The sequence below is a fragment of the Anabrus simplex genome, chromosome 1, assembly GCF_040414725.1.
Source record: "Anabrus simplex isolate iqAnaSimp1 chromosome 1, ASM4041472v1, whole genome shotgun sequence".
NCBI lineage: Eukaryota > Metazoa > Arthropoda > Insecta > Orthoptera > Tettigoniidae > Anabrus > Anabrus simplex.
Genome location: NC_090265.1, coordinates 1,581,674,558 through 1,581,698,582, shown reverse-complemented (window position 1 = coordinate 1,581,698,582; position 24,025 = coordinate 1,581,674,558). Strand labels below are relative to the sequence as shown.

The following is a 24,025-nucleotide window of genomic DNA, read 5'->3' as shown; positions in this document are numbered from 1 at the left end:
AAATGAAATGTAATGGCGTGTGGCCTCCGGAGAGTCCAGGTGCAGGTCTTTTGATTTGACTCCCGTAGGCGACCTGCGCGTCGTGGTGAGGATGAACTGATTATGAAGACGGCACGTACACTCAGTCCCCTTGTCAGAGGAATTAACCAATTATGGTTAAAATTCCCGACCCTGCCGGGAATCGAACCCGGGCCCTATGACTAAAGTCCAGCACGCTAACCATTTAGCCATAGAGCCGGACAAATAATAATAATAATAATAATAATAATAATAATAATAATACGTAGTAGTAGTAGTAGTAGTAGTAGTAGTAGTAGTAGTAGTAGTAGTAGTAGTAGTAGTAGTAGTAGAATTTTGGTATTGTTGTCGATGATGAACCACCAAAGCAGCCAGCGAAAGTGATTAAAAGGGTGAGAAATGAAAATTACACAATTACCTTACAATAATTATTTTAATATCGACACACAGCATGACAATGACAGTAGAAACAAAGGCACTGACCATAATGTATTGAAACTCACTACAAACAGCCTACACTTCATTTTTAACATGCTATTACCTGAAAAAAAATCTGTCAGTCTTTAAAAAAAGGTACATATCATACAGTGTTATCGGAACATGGAAAAGGAAACTGGAGAGTCAGAAGCCCATATAATCTAGGCTTTCATCGAGAATGCCATCATGTCAAGTACGCATCAATAACATAAACTATCCATGGAAACAACAACATAATACATAACAAAAACCACCATACCAAGTCAAGTAGACGATGTGGAATGGACATTTTAAATTTAATTTATGCAAATAAAGTAAAAAATGATAGTAGCAAAAGAAAGTAAATATTGAGGATTATAATTTATTCACTCTTTTAGAAATAATTAATGCCATACTTCTATGATTTTGGGCTTAGCGGAAACAGTAACGTGTCCGGTAGTGACATCAACCTGTTTCAAGGAAGCCAAGGAATCAATATTTGGCATATTCATCAGAAATTGTGTCCTTTGGACACTCATGAAAACTGTAAACTGTAAATATGAACAAACAATAATTACTGCTTAAAATGTGGATGGCGTCCAACATTTAGCATGTAAAATTATATTTGTCATGAGATATTACTGTACTGAGAGAGAATTTATAGAAGGTTCCTACATGAAATCTGTTTTTCTCAGAAGTGTTGTTGTACCACATTGTAATGAATATTTTGTTTGCAGCTCACTATAAAAGTAAGAAACACAGTTAAAAACTAGTCCTTTATTGTCTCTTAAAATTCGCACTGAACTATTCTATGACGCAACATTCAGAATCACATACATCCAAATGTTCTCAGAGTACTATTTGTTTGGTCCACGAAACCTCACATATGAAAATCTGAAATATTTCCATCTATGTTTGGAGATATTAGTTCAACCTGGAAGATTTTCAGGATTTTCCTCGGCAGTCAAAAACCACAGAAATGTTCAGAGAATATTTCTTTAAACATTTGTCGAAACTTTTCTATGTTGTGAGAACGTAGGAAACTGCTCTAAACAGCCACTGAAGTTCATCCTACGAAAATAAATGGCATTTTCTTTGGCCATAGCCGTCTTCTTATGGAAATATTTCGAGTTTCATACGAGGCTATTCCTACTGGGCTCTAGTGGTCCGTAAAATTAAATAGCACAGTGTTCTTCCCACTTAGTCCGTACAGAAGCTCACTAATTCCTCGGTCTGTTTCTCAGAGGAATGGGCACAGGGCCTTGCTGGTTATCTGGCCTTGGTCCTGGAATGTTCTGGACACCATCTCCCTCCAGTTCGTCGGGTAGGGGTGCCTGAGTGGTTGGCACATCGCAGTCTTCTGTTGGTGGCACTACACAGCGGAGAGAGCGGCGGTCGAACACGAGCATGGCGGGGCAACGCTGCAGACGAGGGTAGCCTCCCTGACATTGCCAGTAGCGGTTACACGACTTGCCCAGGGCAACATTTCCATTTGCTTCATCGTTACACAGGGCTGAAAAACAGATACACAAATTTGAAATAGACTTCAGCTTATTAGTTCATGTCGAGTACATATAGCACATGCCGATTATGTTAAGTAAAGAGCAAAAATGACCAATTAGATACCGGTAAGAACTGAACACATGACCTTCGAATTTCATGTCCAATGCTCTCATGATTGAGATATTGTGGCCGCGGTCATACTTATTCTGTTGATAGGGATCATCGATCATAAAAGCAGAATTTTTAAGAGAGGGAAGTAATTGAATAAGGAGTAGTAAATCATTTACGGGCTGCCTGGCCGAGACGATAAAGGCTTGCTCGGTTCACCCGGAAGGACGTAGGTTCAATACCCGTCAGGAAGTTGAAAAATTTCAGAAACGAGATTTCCACTTCCGGAGGTGCGTATGGTCCTGAGGTTCACTCAGCTTACACCAAAATGAGTAGAAGGTTAATTCCTGGGGGCAAAGGCGGCCGGGCGTAGAGCTAACCACTCTACTCCACTAAGTGCCGAGGTTACGGATAGTGGAAGCTTTTACCTTCCACCCCCTCCAAAGGCCTCCATGGCCTGTATGGAGATGACTTTGCTTTTTTTTGTTAGTAAATCATTTATCGATCACAAATTATCTGTGGTAAAATAACAAGAGCTCACAAATTATCTGTGATAAAATAACATGAGCTCACAAATTATCTGTGGTAAAATAACAATGGCTCACAAATTATCTGTGGTAAAATAAAATGAGCTCACAAATTATCTGTGATAAAATAACGAGAGCTCACAAATTATCTGTATTAAAATAACAATGGCTCACAAATTATCTGTGGTAAAATAACATGAGCTCACAAATTATCTGTGGTAAAATAACATGAGCTCACAAATTATCTGTGATAAAATAATATGAGCTCACAAATTATCTGTGGTAAAATAACATGAGCTCACAAATTATCTGTGATAAAATAACGAGAGCTCACAAATTATCTGTGTTAAAATAATAATGGCTCACAAATTATCTGTGGTAAAATAACAAGAGCTCACGCCTTATCTGTGTTAAAATAACAAGAGCTCACAAATTATCTGTGGTAAAATAAAAATGGCTCACAAATTATATGTGATAAAATAACAAGAGCTCACGAATTATCTGTGGTAAAATAACAATGGCTCACAAATTTATCTGTGGTAAAATAATATGAGCTCATAAATTATCTGTGATAAAATAACAATGGCTCACAAATTATCTGTGATAAAATAACAAGAGCTCACAAATTATCTGTGGTAAAATAACAATGGCTCACAAATTATCTTGATAAAATAACAAGAGCTTCAAAATTTATCTAGAGAGAATCTGGACCTCGAGTTGTATTTAGCTTGACTATTTAGTGAATACAGTAACTACAAAATTAAATAAGTAATGATAATAAAAGTGCATAAATATAAAACAAAGCAAATACATAGATATTCATAACCTTTGCAGAGAACAAAACTTTCAGCACGAAAAATTTAGTGTTGTGTTTTTGCATTTAAATTGTTCGCGCCGCTAATTCACAATAAGATGGCTACCGGATTCATCAGAATAATAATCCTTGCTGATTGTGTAGTCTGTGGTCAAATGCATTACTGAAGATATTTCAGTGTGCTATTCTGATGCACGTTTATAAAATGAAGTTCACGTATTGTAGGCATGATAAAATAAAAGTGATAACACGAAAACCATAAAATTGTGAAAGATGGTTGGTTGAAGTTCCTGATATCCTTATACCAGATTGGTCATGGAAGCCATGAGCTAAATAGTCTGCTTAAAGTTCTCCACCTAAATATCGAAGGAGGTAAAGTTAATGAAAATGATGAAGGTCATGATTCTAGTTTCAGGGATCGAAACTTTGACATCATCGGTGCCATGGAAGTATTTGTATCACAGTCAATGCATGAGGAGTTTTTGAAACAGAAGCCAGACAATATTAGAGGTTTGCTTTGCTTTGGAGATAATAATATTGTATAGGTCTAACACGCACACAACACACACCTGAAGCCAATTTCAAGTTAAATGATTGGTAGTTTATAAATAAATCAGCTAAACAAGAATACGGTTTTGTGTGACTGTCGATATTATGATCACATCAACGGGACGTGCGAATTTCTTTTTTTAAATTTATATGTTTAGGAGTATCGAGCTTGACAGCTGCAGTCGCTTAAGTGTGGCCATTCTCCAGTATTCGGGAGATAGTGGGTTCAAACCCCACTGTCGGCAGCTGTGAAGATGCTTTTCCGCGGTTTCCCTTTTTCACACCAGGCAAATGCTGGGGATGTACCTTACTTAAGGCCACGACCACTTCCTCCCTAACCCTAGCGCTTTTCTGTCCTATCGTCGCCATGAGACACGTCTGTGTCGGTGCGACGTAAAACAACTTATAAAAGAAGTAATAATAATAATAATAATAATAATAATAAGAAGAAGAAGAAGAATAATTTAGGAGTAAGTTAATCTAAATTACAGGGACGTGATCTTTCAATTTTTCATTGACTGTAATTCGAACCATGATCGCTGTAGTAGGAAGCTGTTCACGATGCCACCTGGCTATCACTAAACAAAGAAACTCCATGGTGCTACTTGCCTACAAGGCGACAGTTTCTCAATCTAAAAGCCTGGAAATTACGAGGTGACGCGAGGACAGCGTAACGACGTATCCTCCTGACCGATATTATTGTATTTCTAGACCCGGACCACTTCTCCTTATCGTCAGATAATTCATCAAGTGTTCTCACGTAGGCTGAGAGGACATCGAACCAGCCCTGGTAAAACTCCCTGTCTTGGCCGGGAATCGAATCCGAGCGTCAAGGTAAGATGTCGGCTTATTACCTTTAGGCCAATAAGCCGGCCTGGCAAATCAGAGGAACTGAAACCCACTAAATACAGAGCTCCATTACGGTAAACATCATTTGTTATAACTCTTAATTCTCTTCTTCGAAAACTCGCGAAATGGTCGACTAATTACAAGGACCTAATATGAATTCCTGTACGAAATGTGTATTCGCTGAATATTTCTTTCCCAAAGATCACACGAAGAAAAGAAAGTTGTTCGTGTTCCATTTACTATTTATTTTGTGTCTATGGGTTATGTGATAGATCTAAAGGATGACAAGCTGTATATTTTTCTTATATCGTTCCGGGGCGATAGTTGAATTTTGGAAGTGTGCATCGAATATTTTGACTACGAGGGGATTATTGTCAAATAAATCTTCAGTATCTCTTAGCTTCTTAAAGTACGAAGTGCCATCTTCACTGCCTTCTTTATTTTGTACAGTAACATATATTAACTTGGTATTTGAGAGTTCTATGCCGATTGAATGGTGAGCGTGCTTTGTGCTTTGGTTGTGTTCGTGTTGATATGTACCACTCCATAGACACACGCAATAGTGAATACATCCTTCCACATAAGGTCGGCGTCAGGTGTCCGGCCGTAAAAACTGGCCCAAATCCACATGAAGTGATAATCCCTAATAATTGGTAAAAGGTCAAAGTAGAAGTTGGTATTTGATATAATTCCTTTTTTTTACGTCGCACCGACACAGATAGGTCTTATGGTGACGATGGGATAGGAAAGGGCTAGGAATGGGAAGGAAGCGACCGTGGCTTTAATTAAGATGTCCTGTTGTGAAAATGGGACACCACGGAAAACCATCTTCAAGGCTGCCGACAGTGGGGTTGGAACACACTATCTCCCGTGTACAAGCTCACAGTTGCGCGCCCCTAACCGCACGGCCAACTCGCCCGGTGATAGAATTCAGTCATTTTGAGGGCGGGGTTGAGATGACATATAATTTTCTGAGCAAGGAATGGGAAAGTTACATAAAGGTATCTTTAAAAATTACAAATTATAAATTATAGGCGGTTTTTAATTCCATCTTGAAACACAATTTCTGGATTTTAAGTGTTATTTACGTCTTATATAAAATTCCAAAGAAGTATTTCTTTCTATCACACTACGGTATTCCGCAACCTGAAATGCTATGTCAAAATGCTCACTACGTAATAAATTCAAATAACAAGGTGTATATTTATTTTCCAAGCCGCCTCTGTGGTGTAGTGGTTAGCGTGATTAGCTGCCACCCCCGGAGGTCCGGGTTCGATTCCCGGCTCTGCCACGAAATTTGAAAAGTGGTACGAGGGCTGGAACGGGGTCCACTCAGCCTCGGGAGGTCAACTGAGTAGAGGTGGGTTCGATTCCCACCTCAGCCATCCTGGAAGTGGTTTTCCGTGGTTTCCCCCTTCTCCTCCAGGCGAATGCCGGGATGGTACCTAACTTAAGGCCACGGCCGCTTCCTTCCCTCTTCCTTGCCTATCCCTTCCAATCTTCCCATCCCTCCACAAGGCCCCTGTTCAGCTTAGCAGGTGAGGCCGCCTGGGCGAGGTACTGGTCATACTCCCCAGTTGTATCCCCCGACCAAGAGTCTGAAGCTCCAGGACACTGCCCTTGAGGCGGTAGAGGTGGGATCCCTCGCTAAGTCCGAGGGAACAACCGAACCTGGAGGGTAAACAGATGATGATGATGATGATGATATTTATTTTCCTCTGGGCTCTACGTTTTATAAACTTTCTGTAAGTGGTAATTTTTAAAGTTAATATTTCATCATACATATAAAGTAATTAATAGACTCCGTATCATCATTCAGTTTTTATTAGCGAGTCTCCTTCACCCAAATCCCACCTAGAGAGAGATACGCTATGATCAGGAGATGGTATTAGTTTCATAACCACGCATCTAACGAGGTTAATCATAGGTGGGGTACGTTCGCTTTCACTCTACGCTGTCGCTGGCTTGTGTTGCGACAAGAAACACTTCCTTGTAGGACTACAGAGATGCTATTACAACCTGAATAAGTACGGATACGGAAGTAACCTTTAGGAACAACGCATGGTCAGAAAGTGACTCCGAACCGGGCGAGTTGGCGGTGCGCGTAGAGGCGCGCGGCTGTGAGCTTGCATCCGGGAGATAGTAGGTTCGAATCCCACTATCGGCAGCCCTGAAGATGGTTTTCCGTGGTTTCCCATTTTCACACCAGGCAAATGCTGGGGCTGTACCTTAATTAAGGCCACGGCCGCTTCCTTCCAACTCCTAGGCCTTTCCTATCCCATCGTCGCCATAAGACATATCTGTGTCGGTGCGACGTAAAGCCCCTAGCAAAAAAAAGGAAGTGACTCACTCGCTGCTATGAAGAAAATTATACCAAGAAGAGTATGGAATAACTTACTGAGTACGGGTTATTGTATGAAATATCCATGAGTGCCGAGATGAATACAATAATATTAACTTTCCACTTTTGTTCAGAAAGATTGTTGCATCTAATTTTAGGCACCACAGTGTTCGCTCTTGCTTCCATCCTCCTAATACTAAAAAGATGACTTTGCTAATAAAGTTTGGTATTTATAGGGTGAATTTGGATGATCTCAGGAATAGTATATTTGCATATTTTCACGTTTATGTTATCCTGTTCATATCCGAGACAAGCGGAAAAATCCACAGCCTCTTTCCAGTCATTCAACCGGGTCAGGAATGGAATGAGCAAAGTTTCATCTAGCGGCGAGGATAGAAATGATACCGGCTGCCAAAGCCTGTCGCACTCCTCTGGGGCAATGATTAATGACTAACAGATTAAATGTTATGATATTGGGGAGTGTTGATGGAATGAAAAATGACAGGCAAAAATCGGAGTACCCGGAGAAAATCCTGTTCCGCCATCGCTTTGTCCAGCACAAATCTCACATAGAATGACCGGGATTTGAACAACAGAACCCAGCGATGAGAGGCCCGCGCGTTGCCACCTGAGCCACGGAGGCTCATACAAGAGCATCAGAAATGAAACAAAAATTATTAAACATTATTTATAATCATATATTGGTCTAATATACTGATTTAGCATTGGAAAGGATATCTGTCCCACAGGATCACCGTGTCAAATGTTGGACAAATGTGTATCTCAATAACTACACTCAATTATACACTCATGTTCATAAAAAATACAGAACACCTTGAAGGACTAGAGATAGGAAGTTCATATTCACAAGACATGTTCATTAGTATGATCTGCAGAAACGATTAGCATTTCAGTCACCTAGGCTCAGCATGTGTCTATTAGGCACTGGGTCGTTCTATGGGAACTGATAACTTGTTCCATGCGTGATGGCATCGACGCGTATAAGGCGCGAATGGCGTCCTGGTGTATAGCCATGCATGCTGCATTCCCCTGGTTCCACAGTTCATCTTTGGTAGTTGGCATTGTGTCACAGCGCCGCACCCGTCGTTTCACCATATCCCACACATTTTCGATTGGCGACAAGTCCGGTGATCGGGCGGGACAGGGCAGCAGTCTGACATCCTGTGACAACAAGAAGGCACGTGTTCGAGCAGCAAAATGGGGTCGCGCATTGCCCCGCTGAAATATGGCGTCTGGGTTGTCGCGCAGAATGGGTTGGCAGGATGTAATTCACGTAGGTCAAACTGATCACAGTGCCCTGAACACGCACCAACCGTGATTTAGGGTTATACCCAATAGCACCCGTCAATATAAGGACTTGAGTTGGCGCTGTATGTCTTGTGCGAATGCAGTCAATGTGATGTCTCTCCCCATGTCTGCGGCGAACCAAAATGCGGCCATCATGTTAATAATAATAATGTTATTGGCTTTACGTCCCACTAACTACTTTTTAAGGTCTTCGAAGACGCCGAGGTGCCGGAATTTAGTCCCGCAGGAGTTCTTTTACGTGCCAGCAAGCAGAACCTGGATTGGTCCGAAAATACTATCTGCTGTCATTCCTGTCCCCAGTGACGTCGTTCCATACACCATTGCAGTCCAGCATATTTATGCACATTAGTCAAAGGTAGGCGGAGAAGTGGACGACGCGCCGGTAACCCTACCGTAATAAACGGCGCCGGACTGTCACTCCTGATAGTGTACGATGTGTTGCACTGTACCACTGTTGCGCCAGAGTCGAGGAGGACGCAGGTCTGTCCTTCATTGCCATTCCGGTGAGGTGTCGATCTTCTCGGGGGTGGTTTGGGTGGTGTTCTGCGGCCTCCTGTGAACCATTCTGTACACACCCGTTGCACTGCCGACACACATCGTCCCTCACGAGCAGCAAATTACGTTCTCCCATGTCAATAATGCGCCGTCTTTCAAACTCATTCATTTGACGGTACGGTTCTCGCATACGTCTGCCCAAGTCAATTTTACCAGTCGGTGGTGGTCCGCCGAGGTATCGATGTGGACCTTGAAACTGAGGGCCGACATGGTTCAAATGCTAATCATTTCTTCAGAACATACTAATGCACATGTCCTGTGAATATGAACTTTCTATCTCTAGTCTTTCAAGGTGTTCTGGTTTTTATGAACTTGAGTGTAATATTTTGAAATAATAACAATAAAAATAATGGCTTATGGCCTCCTTAAAAGCCAGGTGCAGGTCTTTTGAATTGACGCCTGCGTCTGGGAGGATGGAGCTCTAGCTGGATGAATTATAATGTTGAATATGGCACACACACCGATCCCCCAAGCAATCGGAATTAACCAATTAAGGTTAAATTCCCGAACTCAGCCGGGAATCTAACTCTGGATCTCTTAGACCCATTGAGCTGGATATTTTTGAGATGAGTAATTGGAACAATTGTGTAATTGCATCCATCAAGCAGGAAAGTGTGAGAAGAAATACCAGGGCTGTTTCTTTATCAGTGGAAACACTGCTGTATGTACACCTGGAAACGGAACCAATGTTTCTCGCGTATGCGTACCTAACTCACAGTGTACGGACTCGTCCATCCTACGCTTCGCTCATACACTGTGCTGCGAAGAATAGCATCGTCTCTACGAGACCGACGAACGGTTAGTTCCCATGAAAGTCAAACGTGCGTCAGAACCCCAGCAGTGTGAAGGTATTGATGATGATAGATGTACTTTCTCTACGCATTACGTGGCCATACCACCTAAGTCGGGCCTCACGTATCTTGTCTACAATCGGGGCAACTTCCATGATTTTCCATGATTTCTATGTTGGTGACATGATCTAGCCGGGTCTGGCCAACTGACCAGCAAAGCATGCACATCTCCGTGACATGAAGTGCTTGTTCGTGCTTGACGTTTGTTGACCAGCATTCAGAGCCATGCAGAGCGACTGGGTGAACAATAATCCTGTAAACTCTGGACTTCAGGTGGATTGGTATCCGAAGACCGTAGAGAACACCAGTGTTTGCTGCCACTTCATCCAGGCCGCATTTACTCGTGCGCGGGCATCTGAAGTAGTGTCACACTCAGCGTTGACCAAAGAATCAATGTACTTAAACTGTTCTGCTTTATTGAGATCTTGGTCATCAATCTGAATGATTCCATTCGTCTGCGGGCCCCGCTCCATGTGCTCAGTTTTCTTGGAACTCAGTCGAAGTGAATGTGTTGTTAATCTTTCTCTCCACTTCTGAACCTGCTCTTGAATCTATTGACGCTCCCCCAGCAGTCAGGAGGACATCATCAGCAAACAGGAGTGACCATGGGGATGATGACTGGATCTCTGAGGTGACTGTGTGCATACACGAAATGAAACGAAGCGGCTGAAAGGTGAAATTTAACACTAGAAGTCAATTGGCCTACATAGAATCCGTTCAAGCTCATAAATTCTCGTTTACACGGAGTTCAACATATCGCAACATTCTTCCATTTAGCTCTCTCAAATCTTTCTGATTAATAATATAGGCTGAAACTTGGATTTCTAATTTTAAATCTTCATTTTCATTAAACTCCAAAAGTATTCAGAATGGCTGACGTCCAGGCTTCGATTAGATCAGGAGCAAACAGCAGTGGTCTGAAGCAGCGGAATACAAGTTGTAATTTGAGGCGCTGAATGTTATCATGTTGAGAAATTGAATTATCACTAAGTGGTTTCTGTACCGGTGGAAGCGTTACACCTCCTAGTGATAGAATATATTGTAGACTATTACTTGACCTGTTAACAAAAGCAATTTCTTCGGGTCACTCGGATGTGATACAACCCCAAATTATAATTGTCCCGTCTTTACTGTAAAACGCCTTCTATTAACAACGTGACACAGTACACAGGTTATCTCTGCCAGTTTCATAATTATTTACATTTCATTGTTACTTAATCCAAGGGGTCATTTTCTTCGATACCTCCCTTCATAAAGATTCTTCAGTGCTTTTGATTTCTAGAGTTCTTCTGTTGTCTCATCCACGATTCTTCTCACTATTTCTTCCTTTCCTGTGTTGGCCCGTTGTTCAACTGAACACAGTCTCGCCACACTGTTTAGTGTTACCTATCCAGCATTATAAACATCTCACTTTGGTCGCTGGTAAACTCGATATACAAAATGACTCACTTTCTCGGAGCCTTTATGCCCTCTTCAAACTGTGGCGTTAGGAAGATTTATACACCGATACCTTAATTTTATAATCTCATCGTACAGGAGATGCAACAATCTGAGAGTCATCCACCTCTTCTTCTGCCAGTAGTGGTGGTCGTTAGTGTTTTAAAGGGAAGTACAAGGCAACCATTTCCTGTCCGCATCTTCTCCGCTTCAACATTTTCATCAGACCAGAAATCAGCGTGAGCCGAAAAAGAAATTAGTCACACTGCAGCATAAGATGATCATGTGACCTTAAGATATGTCGTTTTCTTTGTTATCTGAGTGATTCTACTACTGTTTTTCTGCTATATTTCGATTTATAATAATGATTGTACCAAGAAGCCAATATCTGATTTTCCTCTGTTCTTCTTCTAGCTTTTGGAATTCTGTTTTATTTGTGGGTTGATAGACAAGTAGTGCACTCCCTTGCGTCTCATCTACGCGGACGCGATTCAAATGCAGGTCGATGCATGCAATTTATTTTATTAAATTCATGTTGCTGTTGTACAGATTCCATATAAAATTGGAAATCCCGTGGCTATGATCACTACATCGACGGTCAGGTAAAACCAAAGGTAGGTTGCTTGCATGCTTTATTTATTTATTTTATTATTTATTTATTTATTTATTTATTTATTTATTTATTTATTTATTTATTTGTTTATTTATTTATTTATTTATTTATTTTTCTTGTTCCGTTAAGTCCCCTTGGACCACGTTGTTCCTAACTCTGGTGAGCTTTCTCTTAACTCAGTATTACTTCATTTCTTACCGGGCGAGTTTGCCGTGCGCGTAGAGGCGCGTGGCTGTGAGCTTGCATCCGGGAGATAGTAGGTTCGAATCCCACTATCGGCAGCCTTGAAGATGGTATTCCGTGGTTTCCCATTTTCACACCAGGCAAATGCTGGGGCTGTACCTTAATTAAGGCCACGGCCGCTTCCTTCCAACTCCTAGGCCTTTCCTATCCCATCGTCGCCATAAGACCTATCTGTGTTGGTGCGACGTAAAACCCCTAGCAAAAAAAAACATTTTTGCACTGCGGATTTCTTTCCTTTCCTGAGTAAAATTAACTCCCACTCCAGGACGCAATATCAGTTATTGGAGAGTGTCGTATGTTTTGATCAGCGTTCTAAATTTATGGGATCAATTTTCAAAAAATTCTAGTTCATTTCGAACCAGTTTCGTCCATTTAGCATTTGTCCTCTTCCCCCTGGAAATAATGTTGAAGATTCTTGAGGTCAGTCTCTTGTTGTCCATTCTGACCATTTAACCGTAGAAAATAAGTCTCTTCTTTCCCATGACTGATGTTATGCTCTCTAAATGTTGGTAAAGCTCGTCGGTGCTTAAGTGGGCCAGTATCCAGTAATCGGAAGATAGTGGGTTCGAGCCCCACTGTCGGCAGCCCTGAAGATGGTTTTCCGTGGTTTCCCATTTTCACACCAGGCAAATTTAATTAATTAAGGCCACGGCCGATTCCTTCCAATTCCTAGACCTTTCTATACCATCGTCGCCATAAGACATATCTGTGTCGGTGCGGTAAAGCAAATAGCAAAAAAAAAAAAAAAAAACAACTCGATGTTCAGCTTGATTCTGTATTCAGCTCCCTCTTTGATGGGGCCCATGATTTTTCTCAAGATCTTTCGTTTATTTATTTATTTATTTATTTATTTATTTATTTATTTATTTATTTATTTATTTGCATTTTAACCATTTTTATCAAGAAGTTCTATTAAGACTTCGACGAAAAACAAAACGTTTGAAATATGTACGTACTTATCCTTCCCTCTCTGTGGCACTCGCGACATAAGACAGTGGAGTGACAAATATGGGGGACCTAGCAAGTGTTGGCATTGGTTTCACTTACTCGCACCATGCTCTTCACTTTCATCTTTCAAATTTCCTATCTGATCTCCCTTGCTCAAAAGTTGTTCTCTTCCGACCTCACCGGTATTAGATTTGAGAGACCTAGGGAGTCTTTGTTTTTCACACCTTGCATAGCCCTTCACTGTCCTTTGCCGATAAAGTCAGTCTTCAACTTGTCAGATCTTTCCTATTTTCTTCTCTGATTAGTTCTAAGAGAAGATGGTTATTTCCTTTTTTTTTTTTTTTGCTTTACGTGGCACCGACACACATAGGTCTTATGGCGACGATGGGACAGGAACGGCCTAGGAATGGGAAGGAAGCGGCCGTGGCCTTAATTAAGGTACGGCCCCAGCATTTGCCTGGTATGAAAATGGGAAACCACGGAAAACCATCTTCAGGGCTGCCGACAGTAGGATTCGAACCCACTATCTCCGGGATGCGAGCTCACAGCTGCGCGCCCCTAACCACACAGCCAACTTGCCCGGTGGTTATTTCCTGTTAAAACATTAATCTGCTATAAATTTATCTCAGAGCATATGTGAACTATGTTGGATTCCATAAGTACATGACAGGAATTCAGGACTTCATATAAAAAATAACTGCTGCTGCATCCCGTTCGATGGCAACTTATGTTCTGTGAAGTCCAGAGTCACCTGATCAGCATCAGATACATTTGAAGGATACTCTTGAGAATTATATGATAAAGACGACGAAGAAGGGATTACTTTATTTATAAAAATTAATAGCGACCTCTCATGCTGAAATATATGCTATCATGGTTCTCTCGTTCAGATACAAACTACTCCCTTCCGTACTTAAGCTTTATATGCAGGGTCATCGAAAAAGAATACTTATATTGTATCAAGTAGGATAAACATATTGAGGCGATTATGTCTTAAACTGAAGAGGAATGATGTGAGTTTTCTTACATATCTTAATACATTTTTATAAATTCCCCATTAGTGACAAGACAGACATCGAACTGTTAATCATCTTCTTGCCTCGTATGCTGGAGCATGTCTGGACTGTCAGTTGCGATAGCAGCAGTGCTCCTTTTTCTTAGATGCACTAAGTCACGTAAATTCTCACAATAAGCAATGCTCTTAATGTATCCCCAGGAGAAGAAGAGTCCACTGGAGTGAGATCAGGGAATAGGGCCATCTCCACCTATCCAACCATTCGCAAACTGATCATTCTGTGCGTTACGTACATAGTCCACCGCATTGCAAGACTGGTCAATTATTCTAAAGTTACGTTGAACAAGCACATTTGATTTGAATTCCGCGAATAAAAGCACGCACTGAGCTTTCTGTTGGGCGGTCCACATTGTACTTGCCTGGCTACACAGCATACGTGCAGACGAGCTAATCATAGCGAGGATTATATTTTCCGGGTCAACGTGAAGCAACTACTACGACCACTAGCAGGGGTTTCAAAACGACGCCCTTATTTCCTCTTTAATACCATAATTGCTCCAGTATGTTTATCCTACTTGAATCATCTTTTCAAAAATAAATATAGGTGTTCTCTTTCGATGACACTCTATGATGGTTTAGAGCCCCACATCAAGGTACATAGTTTAGGTAAACCTTTTTAATATGTGAAGAGCCATTTATATTTTATGTATCATGATGAACATTGCTTTCTGACATAAATAATATGGCTGGGGTTCTTCTGAAAATTTGCTGTATGGAAGTAGTGTAACAGAAATGCAACCGTGCAGGCTATGTCTTGTGGCTCATGGTCATCTGAAATTAACAACCGTTGATGGATGACCATGACTGAGAGATATTTATGATTATTTGTTTTCCGCAAAGAGACAAGTGGTTTCTTTTCACGTAGACTTTTTTCTCAACAACGGGTACATGGAAACATTAAGACGCTTTCAGTGTTCAACTTACGATTATGTTTACCCTGTGTAATGTCTCAGTTGGCAGATAAAAAAGGAGGCTACCTTTGGCAAAAAAAAAAAAATAATTGTAATACACATTTGTGCGCAATTTATTATTATTTTAAAATAATGAAAATTCGAAACGTAATTATCACGAAATATCCCTTGAAAGTAAGGTAAAATGTCTGCTAAATATGTGGCATCACATTCATACTCTGTTACAAGATGGCGCTGTGATGACTCGCGCACTCAGTTGAAGGTTAGCTGTCGTTGTGAACACATCGTGGTCTGTTGTACAGAATAAGGAGTTTAATAATGGAATCGATCTTAATTTGGCTCGTAATAATACTCCCGAATTCTTTAATTAAGTCTCTTATTCCTCATATTACAGACCCGTATTACACCGAGTTTTTACCCGCATTCCAAGTTTTATTGAATAAAACCCTTTATCCTCATAATTTGTAAGTCCAGGAAACCCTCAACACTCTACAGCCGTTACAATAGAGACAACCGACCGCCATTTTTTAAATTTTAGTTTACTTACAGTTACCTATGGTATTTATTATTGATCTTTTCCAAACAGTTATTTGTCATAAGACGCGTTGAAGATTTACGTGAAGAATCAAAGAACTTATAATTTTCATTTAAGCAAAAATATTATATCTGTTGATGCTGTAGCTTGCGTCAATAAAGAATTTGTAAGACAAGCAGTTTGGAGTTCACTCTCTTTCGGAGCTAAAGCTGCATAACCTACGTCCAAAACAGTCCACTGGAGTATCCAGTGGCTATGGGGCTCTTTAGAAACCCGATAGACACTATTAAAATGAATGCTATGTCCAGAATTAGTGTAGAGTACTTACGGTGTTTCTGGCAGCCTTCAACATTTTCGGGCCAGTCGCAGGAATGTTTTTCCTCATTGTAGAGCAGACCTCCAATACACAGCTGTTCAGTGGCAGTTCCGTTCCAGCAGGTCCAGAAGCGAGTGCATGAGGTCTCGTGTCCGAAGACACCGTACAGCCAGTCACAGTGCTCGGTAGAAATGGGAGGGTCTGTGGGACATTGCAAGAGACAATAAAACACACGCTTTTTTAGCAAGGGTGCTGACAGACACAGTATAACAGAGGCTAACAAAACAGTACCTTTAGGTAACAGGTTCACTAGAAAAAAACTATAAACATCATAATTATACCCTACACCGGGTCGGCCTGCATCAAAATTAACATACCCTCACAGGAGGTCATGCCTCACTCAAGATTCTTCTGTTTCAACCAAATAGCTAACATTACGAACAATGAAAACTCATGTACTCCAAGTGGATTAACATCGCCCAATGCCCTATTTGAACGAAGTAAAAACTGAGATAACATATAACCTTCGTGCATTAATTATGTCTTATGCAGGTTTTTAGATTACATTGAGTTTGCTAGAATCCTTTCTGATCTCCAAGAAACCATGGCTCAACATCCCATTAGAGCCTTGGCCTGCCAAGACAGCTGCTGCTCAACCATATAACCTGAAGATTCTGAAGTGCCACGCGGTCCGTGTGACGACATTCTAACCCTATGTTTTGGTTTTCTTGACCGAATTCACTAACTCTCATATCAGTTGGTACCAAGAGTCTGATTGAATCCCGCTCCAGACCTCAGACCACAATTAAAATAACTGGACTGGCCAGATAACAGAAAGGCACAATACAATAACAGCATGAGTCTGGCCGATTATGCGAAAATGAAAATCCACAGCCTGTTTCCAGTCATTCGACCGGGACAGGAATGGAATGAATGAAGCCCCATCTAGCGGCGAGGATAGGAATTGTGCCGGCTGCCGAAGTCTGTCGCACTCCTCTGGGACAATCATTAATGAATGACAGATGAAATTAAATGATATTAGAGAGTGTTGCTGGAATGAAATAGGACAGGGAAAACCGGAGTAGCCGGAGAAAACCCTGTCCCACCTCCTCTTTGACCAGCACAAATCTCACATGGAGTGACCGGGATTTGAACCACGGAGTCCATCAGTGAGAGGCCGGCGCGCTCCCGCCTGAGCCACGGAGGCTTTGTGGCTACTATGTATACATCGAAATAACCAACATTTTATATAAATTTTTAAGAGACTCTTGTAGGAAACTTCGTATTTTTTGTTTTCAATATAATATCCTAATTTCCTTCCAATAATGATCATCTCGATAAGTTACTAAAATATTGCTATTTATTTATTTATTTATTTATTTATTTATTTATTTATTTATTTACAACAATATTTTCTAGAAGAAGGTATTCCAGAATTTGGAATCCAGTATGATAAAATTAATCTCTCAAAACCTGCAAAAATTGCAATAAATGAAATAGTTAATTACTTGCAGCATTAAATGGATGTTATTAACATGCAGAGAAGAGTATTATAAAAGTAGGAGTTCAGAGTAAGCAAGAGGTTAACAGTTCAGAACAAGCACATTCGTTGTTATGCCCATTTTTAAAAATAAATGGTTAGAACACAGCATGAAACAAGCTCCAGATGGCACTGCAAAATGAAGACAGTTGGGCTGAAAAGTAGTTCATTGGTAAGAGTTACTTGGTCAGTTCTCCGTGAAATATTACGTTTTAAAGTCTGCACTTAGCGGACGGGAAAGTGCATTAGTAAGCAGAAGGAAAGCTGGGACAAGTATAATTTATTGGTAGCGACTAGTAAACGTGGCTTCAGAATCAGAGCAAGACGAAATAAATATCTTAGTCCAGACTAACGAACGTCGTTCATAATTAATATTATTGATAATTTTATCTGTCGCCTGTAGGCTATTGATACCTAACAGCAGTTTTTACAGGCATTGGCCACAAATGCTAATGATGAGTATTAACAAAACATCACAAGAATTTTACTAAAGTTTTCAACAATGTGTCTTCTCCTGCGTGGAAAACTTTAGGAGAAGATTGATTCCATTCAAATTCTTGAGAAATCAAATGTGCCTATATATTCTAAAAGTGGTAGCTTATTTTGAGTTAGGGACAGTACCTGTGTTGATCAACCTAAAGGTAGATTTTACATGTTCGATTTACATGTATGAGAAAGATAAAGAGTCATCCAGTTCATGGGATAGAAGCTCTGTTTACTTTAAAACGTAATCTTTCAGTTTACCGGTGCGGCTTTATCGGTCGATATCACCTGAAAAGGTTCGATTTTCTTCTTCTTCTTCTTCTTGACATTATATAAGTATCGATATTTCAGCTAATAGTCAGTGGCCCTTATCAAAACAAATTTTGCAATTTTATCTTGACAAAATCTACCGATTAGGGGGTGAAATGTCGATATATTTAAAATTTCAATACAGCATAATATCCAGGAAGAAGATCTAAAATGTAATTATTCCAAAATAGAAATTCTCCGATTTTACAACTTCTTGGCGTACAGATATAGGAGAAATTAATATTTCGTTTATAGCGAGCAGTTCTCTGTCTTTTGATAATTTATAATAAATATTAAAGCTTTGTATTTGAACAATCTCTTTGAAGGCCCAATATCTTGCCTTCTGAATGTGGCCGTAACTCAGATTACAGGGCGACTTCTTCGTGTTACAGTAACCTTGTTATTTCACGGAGCACTCTACTTTCTCGGGAGCGTACAGTGGGTGAAAGTTACACACACTGGAGGAGAGCAAGGGATAGTCATGCGGCACTTGAAGAAAGTCTTTCATACGGAGAAGGAGAAGATAGTCCCACGCAGCATGCTAGACACCTGTTAGTGAACATCCTCAACACGTGTTGCTCTTTACCATTTAACAAGTTCTTTTATTCTCGTGAAAAAATTCGTTTACAAGCATGAACTCTTCGTTTCAAGCATCAAGGAGAGTTCCATATTCAGTACTGTCCTATATGAACCAGGGCATAATGTATTACAGTCTTCTGAACAAAACAAAACAAAAACATTAAATGGCAGCGCACAAAAAATAGCAATGATTTTAAATGAATCTCTTAGAAATAATCGTTGCTGTAAGGACGCCAAAATTTCTACAATGTCGAAAGCTTAGGGCTGAATTAATCGAGGATACTTTATTTGACAGCGATATTTTACAATATCAAGGTAGTACGAATTATTAAGTTCAATACGAAAGGCAGAAAGTGTAGAAGAACATTAGCTTTCTAGATTTATTCCCTATCATACTATTAATAAACTTGCTCAACGTTCAGTCCAACTTATAATGCGAATTTTTAATGTTATAGACACTTCTATTTGGAAGTCTTTATTCTATTTAGATCAATATTTATGAATAAAGATTAATAATAATATAGGTTTATTCTTGGAACTCTGAAGCCAACCTGATAGCTAAGGATATTTTGGTATTTACATTAAGTTTCTAATAAATATCAGAATGTATATGCATTAATTAACTTCGGAATGAGGTAAAACATCAGTTGGTTGACTTTACATTCGTTTCTCCTAATTCACCACTTAATAAAGTATGGGACTTCTTTCTAAATGTCTACTTGAAGTATTTTTAAAATTGCATTACTTAAGCCGGGAGGAGAGAAATGTATAACAAATGTCTAAACAATTCTTTCGTTTAAATCTTCTTATAAACCGAATAAATATTGTAACAATATTTGTCACAATTTTCATAAACACTGATAAATATGAAATCGAATTCTGCAAAGTGCATGTTATTTATATGATAAATTCAAAGTGTTATTTTCCTGGTAAGAATAATCAAAGGAAAGCAAGTAATCTCGTTGATTTATGTAAATGAATATTCTATGATCATAGGCAGCAGATCTCCAGTTTTACGTGTAATTCGAACCATAGGAACGCGAATTTAACTGCAAAATTCTCACATCCATTGGGCGGAAGTTTGAACTTCCGCCACCTTAGCGAAAAACCAGTAAAAATTTTAGTCTAAATAAAAAAATGTAACTCATTTATTTTTAAAAATGCATGTTTATGGGTAATCCCCGTTAGTTTTACGGAGGACATGCAGTATTTTGTTCAGAATACTATATACTTCGTTCATTTAGGTCTTTCTATTCCATCGTAATATTCGAACGGTGGTCACTTGGTAAGAACAACACGTGAGAGGCGATGAGAGACAGGCCGCTGAACATACTAGCAAGCTGTTTGCCGTCGCAGTAGTTGGATCTCCAAGGATAATCGCAGCCTTCAGTGACTCCTCGGTGTTTCCCAGCGAACACTAGGCCGTTGGGGCAGTCGTAGAGCTCCGGCTGGCCGCCTACACACTCCCAATAGCGGTCGCAGTACGTGATGTCTCCCACCACTCTGCTCTTCAGTTTACAGGGGTCCTCCTGTGATCCTTTCAGCTGCTGGCCATGCACACCTGTGGGACCTTTAAATGTTAGCAAGTCTAAAACTACAAGACTAAATGTGGACAAGAGAGTAGTGACGACGCTGTCCAAGTAGAGTTACGACATCTAGAGCCTAGGAATTTTTAGCAAACACAGAGATGTTATTTAAATTATACCTTTCAATTCCCCACTGATTAAAGAAAAACAAACAAAATTTGAAAGAAATATCATATGAGTCTACCCCCGGTATGGCTGGTGAATTTATAGATGGTTCAAATATAAATGCGGTCGTGAATCAATTTAGTATCCAGCCAAATCAATCAAATCAGTTGCTCTTTCTTGATTCCCACATTTTCTAAAATGTATGTAATTCATAAGAAAAAATTGAAATTAAAAGGATAAAACTGTTAAACTTAAATAGACCTATCTAGGAGGTCTTATACGAATCAAGAGAGCTTTTTCCTTCACTTTCTTTAGAAGAAATTAATATGATATAATTATATTTATGACTCCACTCATAAAAAGAAGATTTAACTACGATACGGTACTGTATTTGTAAATGAAAATCTGTTCCCTAAATTGAAAACCTGTGGTGTAAGAATAATATTTGCGAAGTATTTTGTGACTGGAAAGGAACCTTCCTGTCATGAAATGCATGCCAAACATTGATGTTTCACAAACCAAAATGTGATTTAAAATGAATTCATCTCAGTTATAATTAAAACAAAAATTAGGAATCATATGCCTGGGAGAAATATTAGCAGAAATTAACGAACAGATTAAATTGTAAGATCTCTGCTATATTATGCTTTACTTTGAAACCTACTGTGTCAACGAATACACAAAAATTAGTGAAAGAATATTATTTTCTTCTTTCAAACAACTGGTGAATGTCTCTTCCTCTATGCTAGACAGCGTCACTCTACCTCCCGCCACTCAAGCACCCTTCACTTACTGCGCTTCTCGCGCCCTCCGCAGTCCACCTTGAAACTGTAGTCGCAGACACTGTCGAAAGGTCCACTCAGCCCTTGTCCTACGTACACGAGGCCGTTAGGGCAGTGGAGCTCAACAGGCACACCGTTTTGACAAGCCAGATACCGGTCACAGAACTCAGGATGTGCTGTGGTCATCAGCTCCTTGTTGTTGCACGGATTATCCCACTGTTGTTGGAGTAGCTTCTGCTGACCTAAGGTAACTTAACAGAACAACAAACACAGGACAGAGTTACTAGAAGCACTGCGAATGTTACTGAGAAAATGTTTCTTAACTTTTATTCTTGGGATTTTAATATACGAGGTTGGTCGGGGAATTGAAACTGGTCAATCAACTGCATTTGTCTTATGTCTCAGCATATATTATTACTACCGTACTCTATGCGATTCCTGGTAATGGTATAATCGACAGTACCGAGCTCGATAGCTGCAGTCGCTTAAGTGCGGCCAGTATCCAGTAATCGGAAGATAGTGGGTTCGAACCCCGCTGTCGGCAGCCCTGAAGATGTTTTTCCGTGGTTTCCCATTTTCACACCAGGCAAATGCCGGGGATGTACCTTAAATAAGGCCACGGACGCTTCCTTTAAATTCCTAGGCCTTCCCTATCCCATCGTCGCCGTAAGACATATCTGTGTCGGTGCGACGTAAAGCAAATAGCAAAAAAAGAAAATTAAAAAATCGACAGTTATAGTTTCTGAGGAAACAGATTCCGGGCTGTTCACTCGACATGATATACAGGGTTATTCACCTAGAGATGTCACACGGAAATAACGTCTAAACCATTAAACATATCGGTATTCTGTTTTCGTATTCGTAAATGATACCCAGGGGCTTGTAAAATAATGTGCTACTTATTCCCATGGGGTGATTAATAACCGACAATTTTTTTTAAATGGAACGGCACGAATACATACAGTTAATTTTTGAGATATCAATGAAAACCGCATTTGGGAATTTGAATGCCCCATCAGGCAGCGTGCAGTCGGCCAAGGACGTATAGGCACGCAAGCTGTTTCCTGGAATTGATTCCAGCCACTGAGCGGACACCAGGTATGTACTGTAAACCATCGTTCACATAATGAGATATACCGGAACATACCCTGAATGTGCAACGTTATTGTGTGACTGGCGAACACACAACGAGGAAAGTTTCTTTGTTTTGTTTTGAAATCCATGTGTAACAGGTTGCGCTCAGTTTGGCGTCTTTCCCCACGGATGGCAATGGGAAGGATTTGGAAAGAACGTCGGCCGTGGCCTATTTCAAAGGTACCAATCTGGTATTTGCCTGGTGTTGAACATGGGACACCATGAAAATCACTTTCAGGTCGGGCTAGGCAGGACTCGAACCCGAATGCCCGCTACTACATTATTCATTTGCTTTTCTAGTACGAGATCTTCAGGTGTCCTGTGTTATGTTTATTTCTCAATTGTCAAGTCATAGTTATTATTTTATTCCTTTTAAATGCATCAACCGTCTTTGTCCAGTCATGAGTTCGCCTGTCGTACACACTTTGCAAACCCATCGCATGTGTATATGTTTACAAGCCTATTATCCATTATGTGGCTGGAATCACACCCAGGAAACTGCTTGCTCGCCAAAATGTTCTTTCCCGACTTCATGCTGTCTGATGCGGCATGCAAAACCGCGCATGCTGTTCTTATTGATATATCAAACAGTAAATCTTCAATTTTGAAAATAATTACATAACTTGTACGCAGTTGAACTCTTAGTCCAGCTGTAGGCCTATGAATTTGTGCCGTTCCATTTAAAAATATGGAGTTTCTATCAATATCTCTGTTATTAATCACCCCATGGGAATAGGTAGCCTATTATTTTACAAGCCCCTGGGTATCATTTACGAATATGTAAACAGAATACCGAATATTTAATGGTTTAGACGTTATTTCCGCGTAACATCTTAAGTGAATAACCCTGTATATTCGGTCTGTGAAGTGAGGCTACTATAAAAGTAACATTTTTCTCCATTGTTTTTCATCCGGGAGATAGTGGGTTCGAACGCCACTGCCGGCAGCCCTGAAGATGATTTTCCGTGGTTTCCCATGTTTACACCAGGCAAATGTTGGGGCTGTAACTTAATTAAGGCCACGGTCGCTTCCTTCCCATTCCTAGGCCTTTCCTGTCTCATCGTGACCATAAGACCTCTCTGTGTCGGTGTGACGTAAAGCAAATAGAAAAAAAAAAATCTTAGAACTTGCTTTACATCTCACCAACTGAGATACTGTGTAGAGATGAGAAGAATGCAAGAATGAGGAATGTGGCCTGCACGCCCGAACTTCCTGTTCTGCCCAGACAGATCGGCTCTTATCTGCTGTTATCTGCTACACGAAAACATTGACTCACACTTTGCAGTTCGCTGGATTACAACTGACAAGAGCGAAGCGCTGCAAGTAGAAGATAATATAAAGTCGTCTGGATAGTAGCGGAGTTTCTATGGTAACCATTGCGTCACTGGCTCTGCTGGTGAAAATCCCCTCGCCTCATGCCTCACCGGGCATGTTCATTCTTCTAATCTCCCAACAGTAGGTCTTATGGCAACGATGAGAGAGGACAGGCCTTGGAGTGGAAAGAAAGCGGCCGTTGCATTAATTAAGGC

General features: G+C 40.3%; 1 protein-coding gene across 1 annotated transcript in view; it reads right to left on the bottom strand.

The window, feature by feature from the left end:
- Positions 1–432: 432 nt before the first annotated feature.
- Positions 433–24,025, bottom strand: part of LOC136881027 (protein obstructor-E) — a 76,397-nt gene continuing 52,804 nt past the window's right edge. The window contains exons 2-4 of the mRNA XM_067153626.2: positions 20,223–20,450; positions 15,991–16,179; positions 433–1,987 (exon numbers count right to left, since the gene is read on the bottom strand). Coding sequence (XP_067009727.2) covers positions 1,695–1,987; positions 15,991–16,179; positions 20,223–20,450 — 710 coding nt within the window. The 3' untranslated portion in view covers positions 433–1,694. The remainder of the gene's footprint in view (positions 1,988–15,990; positions 16,180–20,222; positions 20,451–24,025) is intronic.